This window comes from Rattus rattus, chromosome 12 (assembly GCF_011064425.1).
Source record: "Rattus rattus isolate New Zealand chromosome 12, Rrattus_CSIRO_v1, whole genome shotgun sequence".
Taxonomy (NCBI): Eukaryota; Metazoa; Chordata; class Mammalia; order Rodentia; family Muridae; genus Rattus; species Rattus rattus.
Genome location: NC_046165.1, coordinates 61,706,197 through 61,724,489, shown reverse-complemented (window position 1 = coordinate 61,724,489; position 18,293 = coordinate 61,706,197). Strand labels below are relative to the sequence as shown.

General features: G+C 36.4%; 1 protein-coding gene across 3 annotated transcripts in view; it reads right to left on the bottom strand.

The window, feature by feature from the left end:
- Positions 1-465: 465 nt before the first annotated feature.
- The window catches only part of Ints6 (integrator complex subunit 6), a 114,097-nt gene continuing 96,269 nt past the window's right edge, over positions 466-18,293 (bottom strand). For 2 of the 3 annotated variants that reach the window (XM_032918051.1, XM_032918052.1), the window contains exons 11-19: positions 17,643-17,737; positions 16,027-16,137; positions 14,808-15,020; positions 13,318-13,444; positions 12,553-12,695; positions 10,994-11,225; positions 7,130-7,492; positions 6,306-6,399; positions 466-3,804 (exon numbers count right to left, since the gene is read on the bottom strand). In XM_032918051.1, the coding sequence (XP_032773942.1) occupies positions 3,711-3,804; positions 6,306-6,399; positions 7,130-7,492; positions 10,994-11,225; positions 12,553-12,695; positions 13,318-13,444; positions 14,808-15,020; positions 16,027-16,137; positions 17,643-17,737 (1,472 nt within the window). In that variant the 3' untranslated portion in view covers positions 466-3,710. The remainder of the gene's footprint in view (positions 3,805-6,305; positions 6,400-7,129; positions 7,493-10,993; positions 11,226-12,552; positions 12,696-13,317; positions 13,445-14,807; positions 15,021-16,026; positions 16,138-17,642; positions 17,738-18,293) is intronic. The other variant, XM_032918053.1, reaches the window with a different exon arrangement.

Here is an 18,293-nt window from a genome sequence, read left to right as displayed (position 1 = left end):
TTTTTAGTTCAGTAGACTTCAGCTTCTAGAGATTGAAAAGGTCATGGAAACACACTTCAATCAAATCTTGCTTTTCTTGCTGTTGTCCTATTGATCTTAGAAAAGATGGTTTCTTCAGGCCAAGATGATAAAAAAGACTCTAGTACTTCAGTGATGCACAGATTTCTACACTGTTTTTCTGTCTTCCTCAAAAGCCAAACACTTCTGCACACTATAGGACAGGAGCTCAATGCAAAGATGACAGACACAGGTTAGCCTAGCTACCACAAGAGAAGAAGTAGATGTTTCTACAATTCGGTAATATTGGAAATAGTCCCTGAATTATTTTCTTTCCTTAGTCTCCCTGTAACAATTATTGGCCTCAAAAGGAAGAGATTCTCAGTAAAGAGTTGTTGGCAATTCTCAGTAGTGTTCAAACAATAGTATGGAACAAGATTAATAAAAATCAAGCCAAGGTGGACCTACTTTAACTAAACATCAGGCATCACTTTTATTTGTGGAAAGAATATCGAAAGTTAGAATGAAAATTAGCATAGTTTAACACAGATTGTTAAAAGAAAATACTGTCAACATCATTTTATCTGAGAATCATTTGTATTCTAGAATCATATTTGTGCTAGAAATCAAAAGAACATTGTGACAAAGGATGTAGGTAATCATTCCCTGAAAAACTATCTACTTGGGGATTATTAAGGAAGAGGGAGGTCATAACAATGTGCACTTAGTATCCCACCATGATTACTCCAACCCCACAGTGACTGTGATAGACAAAAACAGCACTGATCACTAAGGACAGACAGCAGAGAGTATGTTAAAACAAAACAACAAAAAAAAAAAAACCACCACCAACAACAAGACAAAAAACTGGTAACAACAAAAAGACAAGTTTTAAATTAAACCCTCAAACAAAGAGGAAGGACTAACCTTGAACAGAAGGGCCACTACCTAAATCTCATATCCAATAAAGGGGACAGTCAGAAGACAAAAAACAAATTCTTGAAATTCAACTGTATAATAAAAACCATGTAAAGCTGTTAGACACACAGCACTTTCAATAATATAATTTCTACCATTCTAGTATCAGAATGGAAATTCAGGTCTAATAAAAAAAACCAGCTCCCTAATTCCCCACAATCTTAGACCTGTCCCTGTGGCTTTTCTTTTCTGGACAGTGGCTGTTCGCATTACCCACGGTAAAGTGGCTAATTTTCTGAACTTTCAGCTGGGGCAAGAAGATGGCCATGGTTAAGAGCATTTGCTTCACTTGGTAAAGAACCCGGCTTGGTTCCCAGACCCCATGTGGAAACTCCTAAGAATCTGCAGCTCCAGCTCCAGGGGATCTGACGCCCTCTTCTCTTTGGGCTTCTCAAGCACCAGGCATGCATCTGATGCATTTACATACACAGAGGCAAAACACTTGAAAATAACCTTAGAGTCTCCGCCTTCACTGTTGAGGCTTACTAGTCTTATATTGACATAATGGATCAATTAACAAATGGGACACATAAGGGAACATTAAGAAAATTATCTAAAAACTCCAACATTAACCTTTTGGAGAGTTATTTGTCCAGCACAGCATCACTCCATGATCTCAAAAAATGAAGTACCTACCCCCAAGGACATCCTCCCTTGCCTTTGCTAACAAGGATTCTGTAGAAACTCCACTCACTTAACTAACTTGCCCACCATTTCTTGAAAGGCAAAAGCCTGAGGTGGGTGGAATCTTAAGCTGTAGTTTTGATAGGTTGCAAATTTTCGTATTAAGTTTTAGTATTAGGAAGTAAAGATTATTATGCCAGACAAAGGAACAGAGAGAGGGAGGGGGAAGAGGGAGAAGAGTGGAGCACAGACACAGAAGAGCCTGCTACTGTACACTCCTTTGGGGTGCATTTTGGAAATTGTAGTAAAGGCAGAAGATCCACCGTGCCTATGACATGAGGACCATGCCAAGGACAGACCCCATGTGCTGATTTAACATAGCTTCTATCTAAATGACTCCAGTGTTCCCGCTGATCTCACTCTTAAGACACATAATTCACAACCACAAAATAAATCTGAATTTTGTATAGTTTCTGCTGAATTTAGCAGTGTGGTTATAGGCAACTATTTTAATAAATCCATCTCTAAATTATATCTTCATTTACTTCCAGGAATTTTGAAGAAGTAAGAAATGTTTAATGAATTGTTATATGAAAAACTACAAGTCACATTAAATGTTTCTTTTTCTTTACAGGGTTTGTCTTCAGTATTGGCAGAGTTTCAAATCCCCTTGACTAAAATAACAGACCTCAAGAATGTTTTCTCTATGTATGCTTTCCTTTATAAATATTTACAATTTCTTTTAAGGGTATGTGATTTCCAAATATTATTAATCTAAAAATAATTCAATTAAAAAAATAATTTAAAAGTTTTTTCCCCCTCAATTATTCCAAATCTAAAAATTCTAACCTTTTTACTAGTTCCCTCCAAACCACTAAAAGGCACAACAGTGATCTATGACTATGTGCATGAGTCAGGATACAGGGTCACATCCTTAGTAAATAAAGATGGAGGCCTGTGAGGATGGAGAATGTTAAGTGCCAGATATCCTCATCCTGTGCAAACAAGGGGGGAAAGGACTACAGTCATCTTAAGTCTGTTTCCTCTCCGGTCAGCTTCTAAATAAGTTAAGAATCAGAGAGCAGAACCAAGAGATGCTCTCTGAACCATGTCACAAAGTCAGGTAAGCAAGCCATGGGTCAAATTATGGCATACTAGGCATTTCCAAATATGATGTAACCTAAAGCTACCACACCCTAACTAATGGCTAGACTTGAGTGTCATCTAAATCCTGTAAGAGAGATTGAAAGTTGTTAAGAAACCAATAATGCCCCAGCTCATCTATTTTTAAAATTGTTTTTTAAAATGCCCATCTGTCTATCTGCCACAGACTGAGGTATTACCATTATCCAGGCAAGAGTGGAGTATATTGGCATGGCCAACAAAAACTAGGAACGCATAGTTAAAAAGACAGTGCAGGCTACGTAACACATAATTACATTAGTTTAACAAATAATAAGGTGTGTATTGTTTTAATGCTAAAAAGCAAGGCCTTTAGAATTCCATTGTTTTAGAATGTTTTTAAGTAGTTACTTTAAATGTGATTATTTCCTAAACCACACAAGAGTAAAATAGAGCATTTATTGATGGAATAACAAAAGTGCTTTTCTTAAATATTCTTCAAAATACATTTGTACAACTTACAATAATATATCCAAAATAACTGTATATACAAAACATTACCTAGTTTTTAATGTATGTGCTTTTTTCCCAAAATTACAAAGTAACTTTTTTTTTTTTTTTTTTTTTTTTTTGGCAAAGTTCAACCTTAACAGAGCTGACAATTTTAAAGGTTGGTTTAAGAAAATATAACCTGAGGGAAACTGACACGCAAGAGCCAATGACAAGCAGAGAATCTGAAGAATAGTTTTAGTTTGTTAAAAAAAAAAGAGGAAAAAAGGAAAAAAAAAATTTAGTGATACTTTTCACTTTACAAAAATAAGCTAAAATGAAAAGGTCACTGTAAAATGATGGAAAGGAACTGTAGAATGTTTTTAGTATTTCAAATAGCCAACAATGCATGTCAAAGAATGAATACAAGATTACGACAGTCTTGTATTTACTTTGTATTTGGAGAAGATAATGAAATAAGTGGCCGCGTTCTATTTTCTTTAGTTGCTATTAATATGGTTGATCTGATTGGCTCTCCGATGAATTTCATCCAAGAAGTTCTCCAGTTGCTCTATCAGCATTCGCTTCTTAAATCTGTGTGAGAAAAATATGAGCATTCTTAATCTCCTATTAATGGACAGTACATACTAGCATGTTTCAAAGCGAATGCTAGCTCTGGGAAAGAATCATGTTTTAAAGTACAATGAAAAAGAAAACCAAAGGGAAGGGGGGGATGGGAAGAACAACTGCAGTGGGGGGACGAGAGGAGGGGCAAAGTCTGTAACATAAATAAAACAATTAATTTAAAAAAATGAAAACCAACACATACAATCTGTTGACAACTACCTAACCATGAGCTGACCAGGGACAATACTAAAAGACACATGCTAAAGTGGATGGAGACTCGGAAGGTCTCAGCCCCAACACAGAACTCCTAAGGAATGCTGAGAGCAGGAGAAATAAGTCTTGCTCCAAGAAGGACACAGCAACTAGTTATCCAATACCAAATGGTCTGCCCTGAAAACATGCATGCACGCACGCACACACGCACGCACACACACCCCTACCTACCTATGAATGTGTATGTTTTCAGGTAATATTATAAAGACCAAGCAGATTATAGTTATATATTTAGGAATATATATAATGTAAACAAAAGTTAATAGGCTATAGATTTGAAAGCAAGAGTGGGATAGATAAGAGGTTCTGAAGAGAAAAGGAAAGAAGGAAATGATATCATGATATTAGAGTCTCAAAAAAGAAACTTTAAAAAATAAAAAATCTGTTGGGGACTAGCAAAATAACTCAGAAGATAACGAGGTTATAGACAACCTTGACCAACCATAACGTCCTCTTAACTTATATAAAAGGAGAGCATGACTTCTGAAAGCTAGCCTGACCTCCACATGTGTGTGAAACACACAAAATAAAGTTGTACGAATCTAATGAAAAGTTTGTAAATTACTGTTCAAACCAGAACTGAATTAGAGTTTTTCCTTAAAAGAACTCATCTTAGGAACAGGACAGAATGGTTATTCTTCCTACCACTAAAAAAGAAAAAGGAAAAATAAAAACTAACATACACAAGAATTCTAAGCATTATAGTAAAGTTGAATTGTAAAACAGTTACTGTAGTATCATCTAGTCCTTTTTCAAAATTTCAAAAGTCCCTACAAAATGAAAATAAAAAATTGATAGTAGCATTTACAAAAATCAGTGTTCTACTATCATTTGAAGGCCTGGAAATCAAGTATCACACACAAAATGTTTCTCAGTAACAAATATAGGTAGATTAAAATTATACACAAAATCATTAACATCACTGATGCTTTTGAGAATATTTCTGGACATTCTATTTCCACTACTTTCTTACTTATAAAATGATGCAAACAGACACTAAAGTCTACAGCAAAGGTGGCAGAAAGGCATGTGCAAGGAACACGACTAGATCCAAGATGCACTAGTGTGTGGGCACATGCCTACAATCCCAGCATTTGGAAGACTAAAGCGGAAGAAACCTAAGATCGAGGTTAGCCTGGGGTATGTGGGAAGATGCTGTCTCAAAATGAACAATACTAAAAATTCAAGGGATGTTTTGAGCTGAACAAAAGGCAGACTTTTCATTAACAGCAGAATAACTTAAATAACTTATGAAACATACAGCATTATCTTCAGCATTCCAAGTAGACTGTGCCCAAGCCACTCCAAAAAGAAACACCACACAAAAGTCCTTTCTGTCTAAAGCAGTGGTTCTCAACCTTCCTAATGATGCAATCAATCCTTTAATACAGTTCCTTATGTTGTCGTAACCCCCAACCATAAAACTGTTTTCATTGCTATCCTAACTGTAGCTTTGCTACTGTTATAACAGTCTTGGGCAACTGCTATCAAAGGGCTGTTCTACATAACCCCAAAACGGTCATGACCCAGAGGCTGAGAACTGCCGATCTAAAGCCTTCATGGGTAGCAAGGAAAAGACAGAGAAACAGTTAGTGGGTGGCTATGTTTACACTCAGATGATCATATAAGCAATACGTTTTGTCATAATATTAAAACTTAAGTCCTGAAAGAAAAAAATGTAATTATCTGAAAGGTTATACAACTATGCTTACCAATTCATTGTCTTCATTGCTACATTTTACAATACTGAATCAGTTCACACAGCGAGGCACATAATACTGGGATATTGAACCAACCCCTTTGATTACTTATCTTCTCATGTAAAAATTGACTGCATTCAACTATTACTTTTTCAGGTTATTTCTAATCACTCAATCATTATCAATGTAGAAAAGTGAAAGAAATTAAAGATTTACAGCACCACTAAAAAGCAATGGAGAAGAAAAAAAAATCAAGAATTTAAAAGAATATAATAATTTACCAGGGAAAAGGTCCATAATTTCTCAAGGACTTATGTGCCTATTTCGGCAAACAACTTTAAATTAGCTTAAAAGAGGAAAAATAGAAGAAAAAAGTTCCACACATTTCAATGAATCAAATGCATGTAAGTATATACCCAACTGCCTTAACAAACAATCACATATGCAAACCAACAACTATTTCATTATTATTTATCAACAAACGAGTTTCTTTACCTGGATGCTTCCTTAATGACATTTTGTAAAAATATTAGCCTTGTTTGTAAACTGCCTTGCACATGCTTCAGTAAAGTGAAGATTCTTTCATATTCTTAAAAAAAAAGAGAAGGAAAAACAATTAATGGCTATATAGAAAAAATATTTACATAAAAATATTACCACTCTTAAAAGCTTTCACAGACCATGTTTTTGCTGAAAGTATGGCAAAAATAAAACCTTTCCACTTTTGTTGTTTTTGTTTTTTTTTTTGCTAGGCCCTTACTTTCTTAGCCTACTTTAGCACAGTCAAGTGTCATTATATTCTGAATGGATGCCAATACTACTCACAATTCTTGTAACCAAGACAGTTCCCTTGCACTCTTGTGACAGCCTTAATGACTCTGGTTTGGGCCTAAGCACATGATCTAGGTTACTGTCATAATTCATTCATGGTGACAGGGAGTAGAGAGGAACATTACACACACACAGGACAGTGTTGAGAACTGAATTTGGGCTATAAAGGTATCTCCCTATCTGTTTGGGTCAGCCGCTATAAAATTTCAACTCCTAGTTAGAACAGTCAGATTCTGGGTCCCTGCCACATGCATACATGCATACATCACTATATACACGCGCTGCATCTACGGAGTCTTTAGACAGGCCTCCTGCTGTCTACCGCCCATACTGGAGTACCTCGAGTACCGAGGTTATTTTAGTGCTTTCCAGCTGAATATGAAATTAAACCTTAATGAGTAACCTAGAATAATATGTATGCTTTTACTGAATTTGACTTGTTTTTGCCTAATTGAAGACAAAGTAACAAGTGTTGTCTCTATACATACTTCTTCCTGGTTTTCGGATCTCTTTCATTATTTGTGCTTTTAGTTCAGTGTTGACCTCTTCATGGCTTCTACAATGCATCAATTTCTTTCCTTTGTTGAGTGAAGATGCTGGTATATTCTCTTCAGCACTTTGTTCTTTACTTCTTGACTCCTCATGATTTTCTAAAAATCCACCAACAGTGAGGTCATTGTTTCCTAAATGTTCATGACCAAGGGCCTCTGTATGATTAGTTGATGGTTCCAAAAGATTGGCTGGAGATGTTAAAAATTCAGTATCCATAGCATTTGTTGTCATGTCTGATGAAAGTTGGTCGGCAACATGATTTTCAACCACATCGTCTACTACTGAATCATTAGTGGCTTCTGAAATGAAATCAAAGAAATGGAACAAAAAGTGAGCTCTGGTATTAAAGTATAGAATAGAAATGCTAAAGAAACACAATTACTACAAATAACTAAAATTTAAAACTTAAGACATTTATAGCAGAGCCAATTTTAGCCTGTTTTTCTGCCTTATTTTAGCAATGTTATTGAACAAGTTTTCAGTACATACACCACTAAAATTGTCATTGTTATTTTTTGCTTAAGAGTCCTACCTACCTCATCTTAAGCCTACTTCTGTCTTTAGAAACCTGTTACTCTTTAGAGAAAAGTAAATGCTGAATGGTGTTTATTGCTCAAGATTCTGCAAAGAACACCAAATAGTGCACATTTCGGAACACACTGTCTTCTATCTATCCTTTCAGCCCATAGCCATGCAAAGTAATCTGGTGCTCACTTCAGCTCATTAGACTGGTGGACCCAAAAGTTTACTAGCTTGACAATAAATATAAGATTCTTAGACATGACTCCTAAGACTTGTTCACCAGCCTCCAGAGCACCAGCTAAAGCCCTCGGGTTCTGTATCTCAATGTTTCTACTACCTGGTTTCTACTTCTCCCATCTCCCTCCATCATACTTTCTAAATTCTACCTACCCCATGGTTTGTAAACATTTCTTTACTGATAATTCTCCACAACTGTTTCTTAGCCTTTGTCTAAGGTTAAAGCTAAAAATCACAATAAGTTCTGCTTTAATGAAAAGCAAGCTCTCCTATTTAAAAAATAAAACAAACCACTGCCCTTCTTTTCAAACGTGGAGTACAAATTGCTTCTTCTTGAGTGTAAAAGTGAGACAGTTACTGATTCTTCCACCTCTTAAATGTAATTTTAAAATCTCTCATATTTAATTCTTTAAAAAAAAAAAAAAGGTCTCATGCACTTTCGAGCAACCCTGTCACTTACCCAATCCCTTCATCACCATCTTCATCCTGAGATCAGTGCACATGCGTCTGCCACCTCCTTCACTGTACACTCATTCTTAAGCCCCTCCTGATATTCTAGGAGATTCTTACAACTCAACGTGGAGTCAGCCTCAGGAGAGCCTCTCCAATGCTTCCTTTGTGTCCCAGTCTTGATTTGCATGATAACAAGTTTAACAAGGACTCCAGGTAATCCTCAGCATGCTCCGGTGTGACTAAGTTCTATAGCACCAATGTCTATGCAAGTGTCATCTACCAAATATCTGACCTCAAAGAACTCCCTACTCCCACTTCACCTTCCGCACCTACAACTCAGGAGACGCAGGGGCATCCTTTCGCAATATTCCAGCTCCCTGTCTTTAATAGAGATGAACTTTTACTCTATAACTCCTCTACTTTCTTCTAATAATAAGGCTCTTGCAATACATACACTTTCTTCTTTATGAGGCTTAATCCCACGCTAGGTCACTTTTACCAAAGTTCCAATGATATAGTTCTAACACCCCACACTATGGTATCTATCAAGTAGAACACCAGACTTAATGGCCAGTTTACACTGTCTGTTAGCCGTAGGCATTTAATTGGAGTGATGATAATAGCTGGAAAAATAGGAGCCAGATCTACCACTGCGGTCTCAATTACCATCTAGGTTTGGATTTTGCACTACTTAGCAAGCAAGCCTATTACATGCCTTCTCCCTTCCCCACAGATATCCTTCATTCTCTTCCAAGCTCTAACTTTTCCAGTCATCCTCTCTATCTCAGCAGTACACCTACTTCCTGTTTATAGGAGATGCAAAGCCCTGGATGAGGACTCTCTTCCACACCCTTATACCTAATCAATTTGTACCCACACCCATTTTGTTCAACAGAAACAGCATTCTTTCATTAGCAAGCTGGGTCATTTCATTTCCTTTTGCCTTCTTGGTGGAGTTAATGGTCTCTCCCATCTTTATTTTAACCTTTCTATATACTAGGTCCACGATGCCAGTATTTAAACACTCGCAAGCAAAACCACCATTTTCATCATCGTGGATTACTCACTAGTCTAACTTTACAGCTTAACTCAAAACTAGTTTTTCATCTCCATCCTTCTTTCTCATTTTTTTGGAAAAAGCTTTCTGTTCTTTATTCCACACAAAAAAAGTATTGGTGGCAGTTAAGACAGCCAGAAACCAAGAGATGTTTCTAATTTGCATGGTTTGTTTTCTAAATCGTTTGCAACCATCAACACACTATTAAACTCTCACTTACTGCCTTTCCCAACCTGCCTACTGTTTCTCAAGACACGCTGTCAGGTCAAACCGTGTGCATTCACTAAGCAGGCCCTATGGATGCACAACACTTACAGAACAGTATCAACTCTCCAGTCAGTATTGACACCCCTCAGCTATTTGAACATTTTGTGTTTGAAGGTTTAATCTTATTTGATTCTGGGTCCAAGTGAGGTGCATGCATTGTCCTCTGACTCTATAAAACCTTTCTGCATCTCTCTTTTTGTTTTGTTTTTCAGTAACAAAAAAAGAAAAGAAAAAAACCCACAGCAAATTTTTTTTTCCCTATAAACTAAATTTTCTGACTGTATCCCTCTTTTGTTATTTAGCCTGTTTTTCTGTCTCTTTTATTTCCCATGCAATTACTGGATCCAGAGGCTTGGTCACACCGATATTCAACACAGGGCAGAGGAGAAGAGTCAAGAGTATTTAAGAGAAGACGAGTAGTGTATAATTCCATCAAATGGTACATAATACTGGGTTTCTCTTCATTTAAGATGTTATATAATAAGCCAGTGAGATCACTATGTGCAATTAATAAAAACATTGACTTATTAAGTTTCTTAGATTCCCATACATAAAATGCTAACTAACTAGGTTACTACCTCTATTAAACTATTCAATGGTTTCTCATCATCCTTGGAATAAAATACACAATCTTTATAAAAGGTTCAAAGGCCACCCCTGATTTGAATTCTGTCTTTCCATTCTCTTCTTACTAAATATGCCCCCAATACCAATACAGTAACAGAATTCTTTCAGGTCTTAATACCTTTCTCCTTACGTATTTCTATGCATACTCTTTTTAGACTGTTTAAGCACAGGAAAGCTTTAATTCCCCCTCATCCAGACATTCTTCCTGTCAAGTATTTCTAGAATACACTCTCTAACATTTATCACACCTGTAATTGATGAATTACTTTCTTTCCTTGCCTACTGTGTGAGGACAGAAATGACTACAGCCTTGCTCACATCTGTAGTATGTATAAGATGCATTTAATAGTTGTGGAGTTTTACTGAACTGAAAAGCATTTATTTTAGCTGGTAGTGACAATATTTCTTCCAAAACCATTTTTCAAAATATTTGAAGATTTGCTAATATCATTTTAGAACATGGCAAAGTACGAATTTATAAAATGTTCATCAAAAAGACATCGAAGTTACTACATACCAATTCACAATAAATACTCACTGGACTCTGCTGAACAATCTTTTTTGTTTCTATTATAAAAATCTCTTCCCTTAGGAACCCCAAAATAGCAAGTAGTATTTGAAAGGCCCAAAGTGCTACCTTTATGCAGAGGAAGGGGTTTAATAAGACCTGGCTGTGCTTGCATCATGGGTGCAGGTGGTCCTTTCCCTCCGATGTGACTGTTCACAGCAGGGCTCTGCCTTCGGCCTCTCAAGAGTGGAGAGGCACACCGGCGCCTTTTCGGGATCCCTTGCATGCTTGGCTCTCCAGGCCGCTTGTGTTTATTCTGAGGTCCAGCCACAAACTCATCTGCTTCATCTATCATCATACCCTATTAACAGATATAAAGTGTTCTTGGATTTATAAATAATTTTTTTAATAAATGGCCACCATTTATTTTAACTGATGAATAACTACATATTTATAGTATAAAACGTGACAGCTTGATCTATGATAATGTGTAGAAAGGGTTAATCAAGGGCGGGCAAGGTGGGAGAGCAGGTGAAGGTGCTTCGGGTGGACTGAGTTCAAAGCCTGGATCACAAGAAAGGTGGGAGAGAGCCAGAACGGACTCCACAAAACTCTGCCCTCTGATTTCCACATGCATGCCATGGCATGAGTGCGCATGTGCACACAAACACACAATTCACAGATTTAAAAAACGAAGAAAAAATTAATTATGGGCTCAGAAGCTAAGAGCACTTACTGCTCTTAACCCACCAAGTTCTGTTCCCAGCACCCACAGGACAGTTTACAAACACTAAGAATGCAGTTGTAGGAGACACAGAACACTCCTTTAGCCCCAAAGCTCCTCTACACATTGAGAGAATACCTCACAGGTTCACATACGCATGTAAGTTAAAAAAAACTTTAAAAAAAAAGGATTCAATGTAATTAACATGGCTAATACATTATCAACTTTGATGGGGTTAAAGATGTTGGAAATATGTTCTTTTAGCAACTTTGAAATACATAACACATTATTATTAACTAGAATAGCAATGTTGTCGGGAGCTCACTAAACTTATTCCTGAACCTGGGACTTAGTACCCTTTAATCCTTATGTTCCCCTTCTTCATCCTCCTCATAGCCTCTGATATCTATCTACCTTTCTACTCCATGCTAACAGAGAAAATGCCATTTTCGTGAATTTCTATGCAGTTTGTCTGTGTGTCGGGGTGGAGGGGAACATTCCTGTCAGTGTGGATATGGACATGCCATACAGTGCATGTGGCGGTAAGAGGACAAGCTCTGGCATAAGTCTTCACCTTCTACCTTGTGTGAGGCAGGGTCTCTTACTCGCCACTGTGCATGCTAGGCTAGCTGGCTCACTAGCTTCTGGGAGTCAGCTGTCTTACCTCCCAACCCACCAGAGGGCATGGATTATAAATGAGTGCTCCTGTGTGTGGCTTTTTATATGGGCTCTGAAGACTTGAACTCAGTTTCTCATGCTTGCGCGGCAAGCACTTAACCCACTAAGCCATCCCCCAAGCCCCTCGACCCAACTCTTAAGTGTTATAACTAACCTCAATTCTTTAATTGATAAATTAAATACTTTAATATTAATAATATAATTAGATATTCTTCCCCCAAAATAATTTAAGCTATATTGACAACAGCTACCCAACAAATTTTATCATAGAACATTTCAGAGTTACCTTTTTATCCAGTTTAAAGGGATTGCCAAACGTATGCAACCTTCGAGGCTGATCAGGATCAAGCTCTCTCAATGGAGAAGGTACTTGCTTGAGGTATTCCTGGTAATTCCCCATTTGTGCTATAGGCACACTGTGCACTTGATCTTTTCAGAGAGAATATATCAACAACAAAAATTACTGTCTCTAATAATGACGCTAGCAATCCCATATATGAATACCATCCCCATTTTGGAAGTTAGTATAGAACATGTATAAATGCAACAGCTTGAATTCTTCAAAAGTGAAATTTAAAGTACTAATTTTATCTTCTAGGTAAAGTACAATTTTTAGAAAATAGTAGAGTGAAACTAGTACAAGAATATACAAGTGCAGTGGCTTTAGTCATAGCAAGAGTTAATGATGTGATTTACAACAGATGCCATAAAAACAAGGAAGTAGCAGAATGTGTCATGAAATGGTCACCCAGAGTCAAACCATCAGATGCTAACATAGCCCAAGAAAATGACTGTAGGTGTCCACGTGTCTGAAGATTTGTGGTCAACAGTGACAGGAAGAAGTAAAGTAGAAAATAAGGAATAAATTACCCTTTGAAAACATTTTTAATTTTAATTATGTAAATGTATATGTGTGAATGATTCTTTTACATTTGTTTGAATTAACAATGAGAATATTATAAGCCTATACAGTGTATATTACCATCCCCTTACAAATTATAAAGAAAAGTTATTTTAAAAATAGAAATAATATTTAAAATCATATTCTAACCTTCATCCTGGCCTTTAAGAAATTTTCGGGTGCTCTTTAAAAGGTTAGACCTCATTCTTGTTAAATGATCCAGAAGATTCCGTCTTGGTATATCATAAGCATTTCTAAAGGTCTGAGGCTTCAAATCCTACACAAACACATCCAAGGATTAAATACTTCTAAACAGAATTTAAGATCTCTTCAGCCTGAAGCATGACCCAGAAATGAAATATAAAATATCTAAGCTAACTAGGCAGCTTTGAAAGAGCAAAAGAAAACAAAGACACATGATATAATATTAACTACACCAGTTTAGGGCCAAATGACAGCAATTTTATGGTAAGCTCAACAAAATAATTTCACATCAACCTTTAAGTTTTAAGATGTTCTGGATAAGGGAAGCAAATCAGTTAACAAACCCTTTCTCTAAACTCTGGGAGGTTCTGAACACCACTCTGACACCTAAGCACGTGGCCTGATGACCAGAGTGTGAGTTTATGGCTGGCTGACGTCATCACAGCTAGCTTAGAACACGTCCACAGTCCGGATGCCAATTCTCTTGATAGCAGTCTTCTATCACGAGTTCTGTACTTCTCTGACCCGTACCTTGCCTACTTTGGTTTTCTTTCCTTCTTCTTCTTTTTAATATATATAGTACTAAGAGTGAAACCAGGGACTCTCAGATGTTAGGCAATCAGTCTACTATTTAACTACATCGCAAATTACACCAGTTCACTAAGAGTGGATATTTAATCTTAAAAAGATTCAATTTACCAACTCTTTGGGGTTGCGCTCTTTTTGAATTTGTGTTATACTACAAAAAAAAAATATTCACTGGCTTTAACCACAATGAAGACTTTTTCTTTTTTCTTCTGTATGCTTAAGGTTTAATTCTTATGTTTATCATTACTTCAAATAATCTGAGGTGATTATACTGTGTAGGGATATCCACTGCTGTAGCTCCTCTTAGCAGGCTTTTTCCCATTTTGATTATCGCAGCACCTCTGTTAAGTGACTGTGTGAGAACCTGCCCTATTCCATTCCACCTCTCCTCTGATTTAACCACACACAATCACTTTGATGTAATTACAGCAGTTTTTCAGTTCTAAATCACGTGGGTGAAGTTCTCCAAACTTTATTCCTTTTCTAAAACTGGTTCAGCTATCCCAGACCCTTTATATTTTCATCTACAGAAAAGTTGCTGAAAAGAAAATAATTTTAATAATAAGTTATAAAGCATCTTAAGGTCTTTAGTGTTGTGAATTCTAATATCAGCTCTGTAATTTCAAGCAATCTTTAAGCCTTTGTTTTCATTATCAATTCATTCATTCACATATATATACAATTTCTGTTTTAACTCTAAAACTCAATGGTTCAGTGATAATATAAGTATCATTCTACAGCCATTTAAAAATGGGTCTTTTGAAGCCTAGACAAATTGTTAATATAAACTGTAACTTGCTCTATGACAGAATACAGCACAACTAAAGCAATGTTAAACTGACTGTTACCTTATTTAGTAAAGCAACCTGGAACCCAGTGTACTCCTTCATATTAAGGTCTAGCAACCTGTGGGGGACATCCTCCGAAATACCCTGCAGCACTTGAAAACCTTTCCTATGCGCCATTGACAACCCATGTGACCGGCTTCGGACTTTAATTCCAGTTTCCTGCACTACTTTTTTGCCTACGGATCCGATGACTCTATCAGATTCTATTTTGGCCTAAAGTAAAAAGAAACAAAAACCGTTTCAATACAATCTACACATTCATAAATCAGATGCTAGTGACTATGCTCTTCCACAAATTATTTATTGAATATAAAAATTTTAAATCAAGTAATCATAGTTTACATTAATTATAGATAAGCCAAAAAACATACCTTAATAACAATACCTTATCAGTTAAAATAATACAACTCAAACTTTTGCAACTAGATAAATATTCCTTCAAGTTACTTTATTAATACCCACCATACATAAACCATGAAGTTTGTTTCATAAAACATTCCCCATTCAGAAGCAACAGGAAATAACACAACAAACACCTGAAGACACTTCAGCACAGAACTGCATACACATGTACAGAGGCAGCAAACTTGGATGTACCTTTAGCCATATTTTGATTCCTTTTAAATTGCAGAGAGAGGTCTAAAGTACTAGAAAACTTAAAAAGACATTCATGATTTGGAGTAAACTGCTTCTGCTTAATAGTCACAGTATCTTAATAGAGCTTACAGCCAGAAAAATAAAAATCCCATAGTTTTACAAACAGTTCCAAAGAAGCTTCTGGGTTTGAAAGAAAATACATACAGATTTAAAACACAAAGAATGGTATTTTTCCCCCTAAGGAAAACATCTTTCTAAATTAAAATCTTGAAGAAAAAAAAACCAAAAAAATAAAAAAAATCATATATAGGATGTTAAGCCATATTCATAAATGAGAAATTGTAAAAATGTAGAATCAACAAGAACTTGCTTGTAGTCTTAGCACACTTGTAATACCAGCTACTCAAAAGACTAAGGCAGGAAGACAGTCAAATTCAAGTCTGACGTGGATTAACTTCCCTCAAAATGAAAAGGTTGGCTAGGGATATTAACTTGGTGGCAAACTGCCTATCATATGAGAAACCCTGGGTTTGACCCAAGTACCACAGCAATAAAAACAGACTATTAAAAATGTTAGCTAGTAGTCAAATCCCTAATGCTCACTTCTACTTTCTGACATTACCTGCTGACTCAACTTTTTGAGGTATGAAATGACACTGTAGCTGAGTCCATACTCCATACTGTCTGCTATCAGATTAGGTGCGCCCATCATTCTAACAGCTTTCTTCAGAGGCTAGAGAAAAGGAAACAGCATTCAACATCAAGTGTGTTGAAAAATGTTCTACATAGTAACTTTTAAACACCTTCACCCCAACTTGCATTCTTTGCCTTAAAAGGAATACAATACAACAATACAGTAGTATCATTTGGACTTTAGGAGAATGTTTAATCAGTGCCATGAAAATCAATTTAAGGTAGTTAATATGAATTAGAGGCATAATAATTTATTCCAGGGCAGTAAGAATCAAGTCTTGAAGTGCTCAGTACCATGGAGAGATACTCATTTGGAAGACAGAACACAGGCAAACTGTGGGGCCAGTCTGAGTAGTACCTGGGGAAAGCAGCTAGACACACAATCTGAGCTAGTGACAGAATGTGTCCTGAGTTAGCTCTTACTTTTAGGAGGAGGAAAGGACATCTATCTTTAACAAGTTACAATATTACGTGACTTAAACCAGGAAAGCACTTATGAAAACCATTTGCATGCAGTAAGCATTCGATAGGTTCTGACTGTCACTATTACTATCACTAACTGAGCTTTTCATGTATCGTCAGCACTAAACAAACAAGCAGATAAATAAATAAGATATTTAAAGAAGTCTTAGAAGCTCATGAAATTTACAAGGCTCAGAAGTTAAGGGACCTTAACTGACTGGGGAAGCTCAGATAAACACATGGACCATAAGGCCCCTCCCCAATAACACAGCAAACAGGCTGTGAATGAGACTGCAGAGATGACATAGGAGAATAAGCATAGTCAAAAATTTAAACCCATATATAACAGCAACAATCTTCAGTAGTAAGGAGGGATTACTTCAGAGTCACTTTATACAGTAACATATCATCCACAGACACACCTAATACATGTAGAAGAGACAAAGACAGAAAACAACTCGATGGCATGGAAAGTACATAAGCTCTGCTGAGTCCTGGAATCAAAAACCAGAGCTCATATTTATGTAACACTCATGAAGCTCTGGGTAAGTCTAAAAAAGGTTGCTGAAGGTAACAGAGTCAACATATCTACCAGTTCCTTCCTTCCTTACTCTCTAACACCACAAGTACCCTGTGTTAGACTTTCAAAGAAACTTAACTTTTACAACCATAAAATCAAGCTATTAATCTAATGATATAGGGACCGCTTATAAAGATTAGTTCTGGACAGAGGTATAAAATTCTTGCATCAAAAGAAGACTAGAATTAGAAATGACCACATACTTTCAGTTCCTGACTTCATCTTTGAGGCAGAAACAAGTCACTTCCACCTTACAGAGAGACCTTAAGGACTAAACACTGTTAATACACGCATAATGATTATGACAGTACCTGGCCTTGGCCATATAATATTCATATAATCTCACAACCACTATTAGTCTACAAACCACTAAAATCTGTAATTACACTCATTATATGTTATCTGTACATTCGATTTTCAGGTTATTTATAGGGATGAGTAAAAGGTTATAATACCGGCAATAAGCTATGTGTCAAGATCTATTTTAACAATATTATTCTTACCCCAAGATAGTAGGGAGGCATTGTCTTCAAATAACTTTCAAATGACTGTCTCCATTTCAGTGTTGGTTTTGCTTTGTGCACTTTGAACAAGTCATCTAGAACAGTCAATAGAGTAGCATCACTCATTGTTCTTAACTCTAGTCAAAGCTCCTCTCTCAAGTCTATTTTGTTATTGGTAAGGCACTTAACACCAGAAAATCTTAACAAAATTAAGAGTAGTAAAGTGGGCTCTAGCAGATTTTGTTTGTAACTCGATTTTAAAGGTGAAAGGCTGTTATGGTCTAAAAAAGAATACATAGTAATGAAGCAGCAACAGAAAATACACAAGGAAAAATCATATGTACTGCTAGAAAAATCAAGTATGCACAGTATACAAGAGTTCCTATAAAAATGTAACTACTAATGTCTTTACTACAACTTTTAAATCTGATGGTTTATAGAAGGAATGTTTCTCAGTACTGCTCAAAAATGACAGCCATCTTGAAACTAAAACTAGACCCTAGGCTTTCTCATATACTTTAAGTAGTTTCCAGGATTGGGGACACAGCTCAGTTGATACAAGTGTTAATTACTGGCAAAAATGAAAAAACTATACATGCCCATAATCTCAGAGCAGAAAAGATAAATAGACCTCCAGGGCTCACGGCCAGC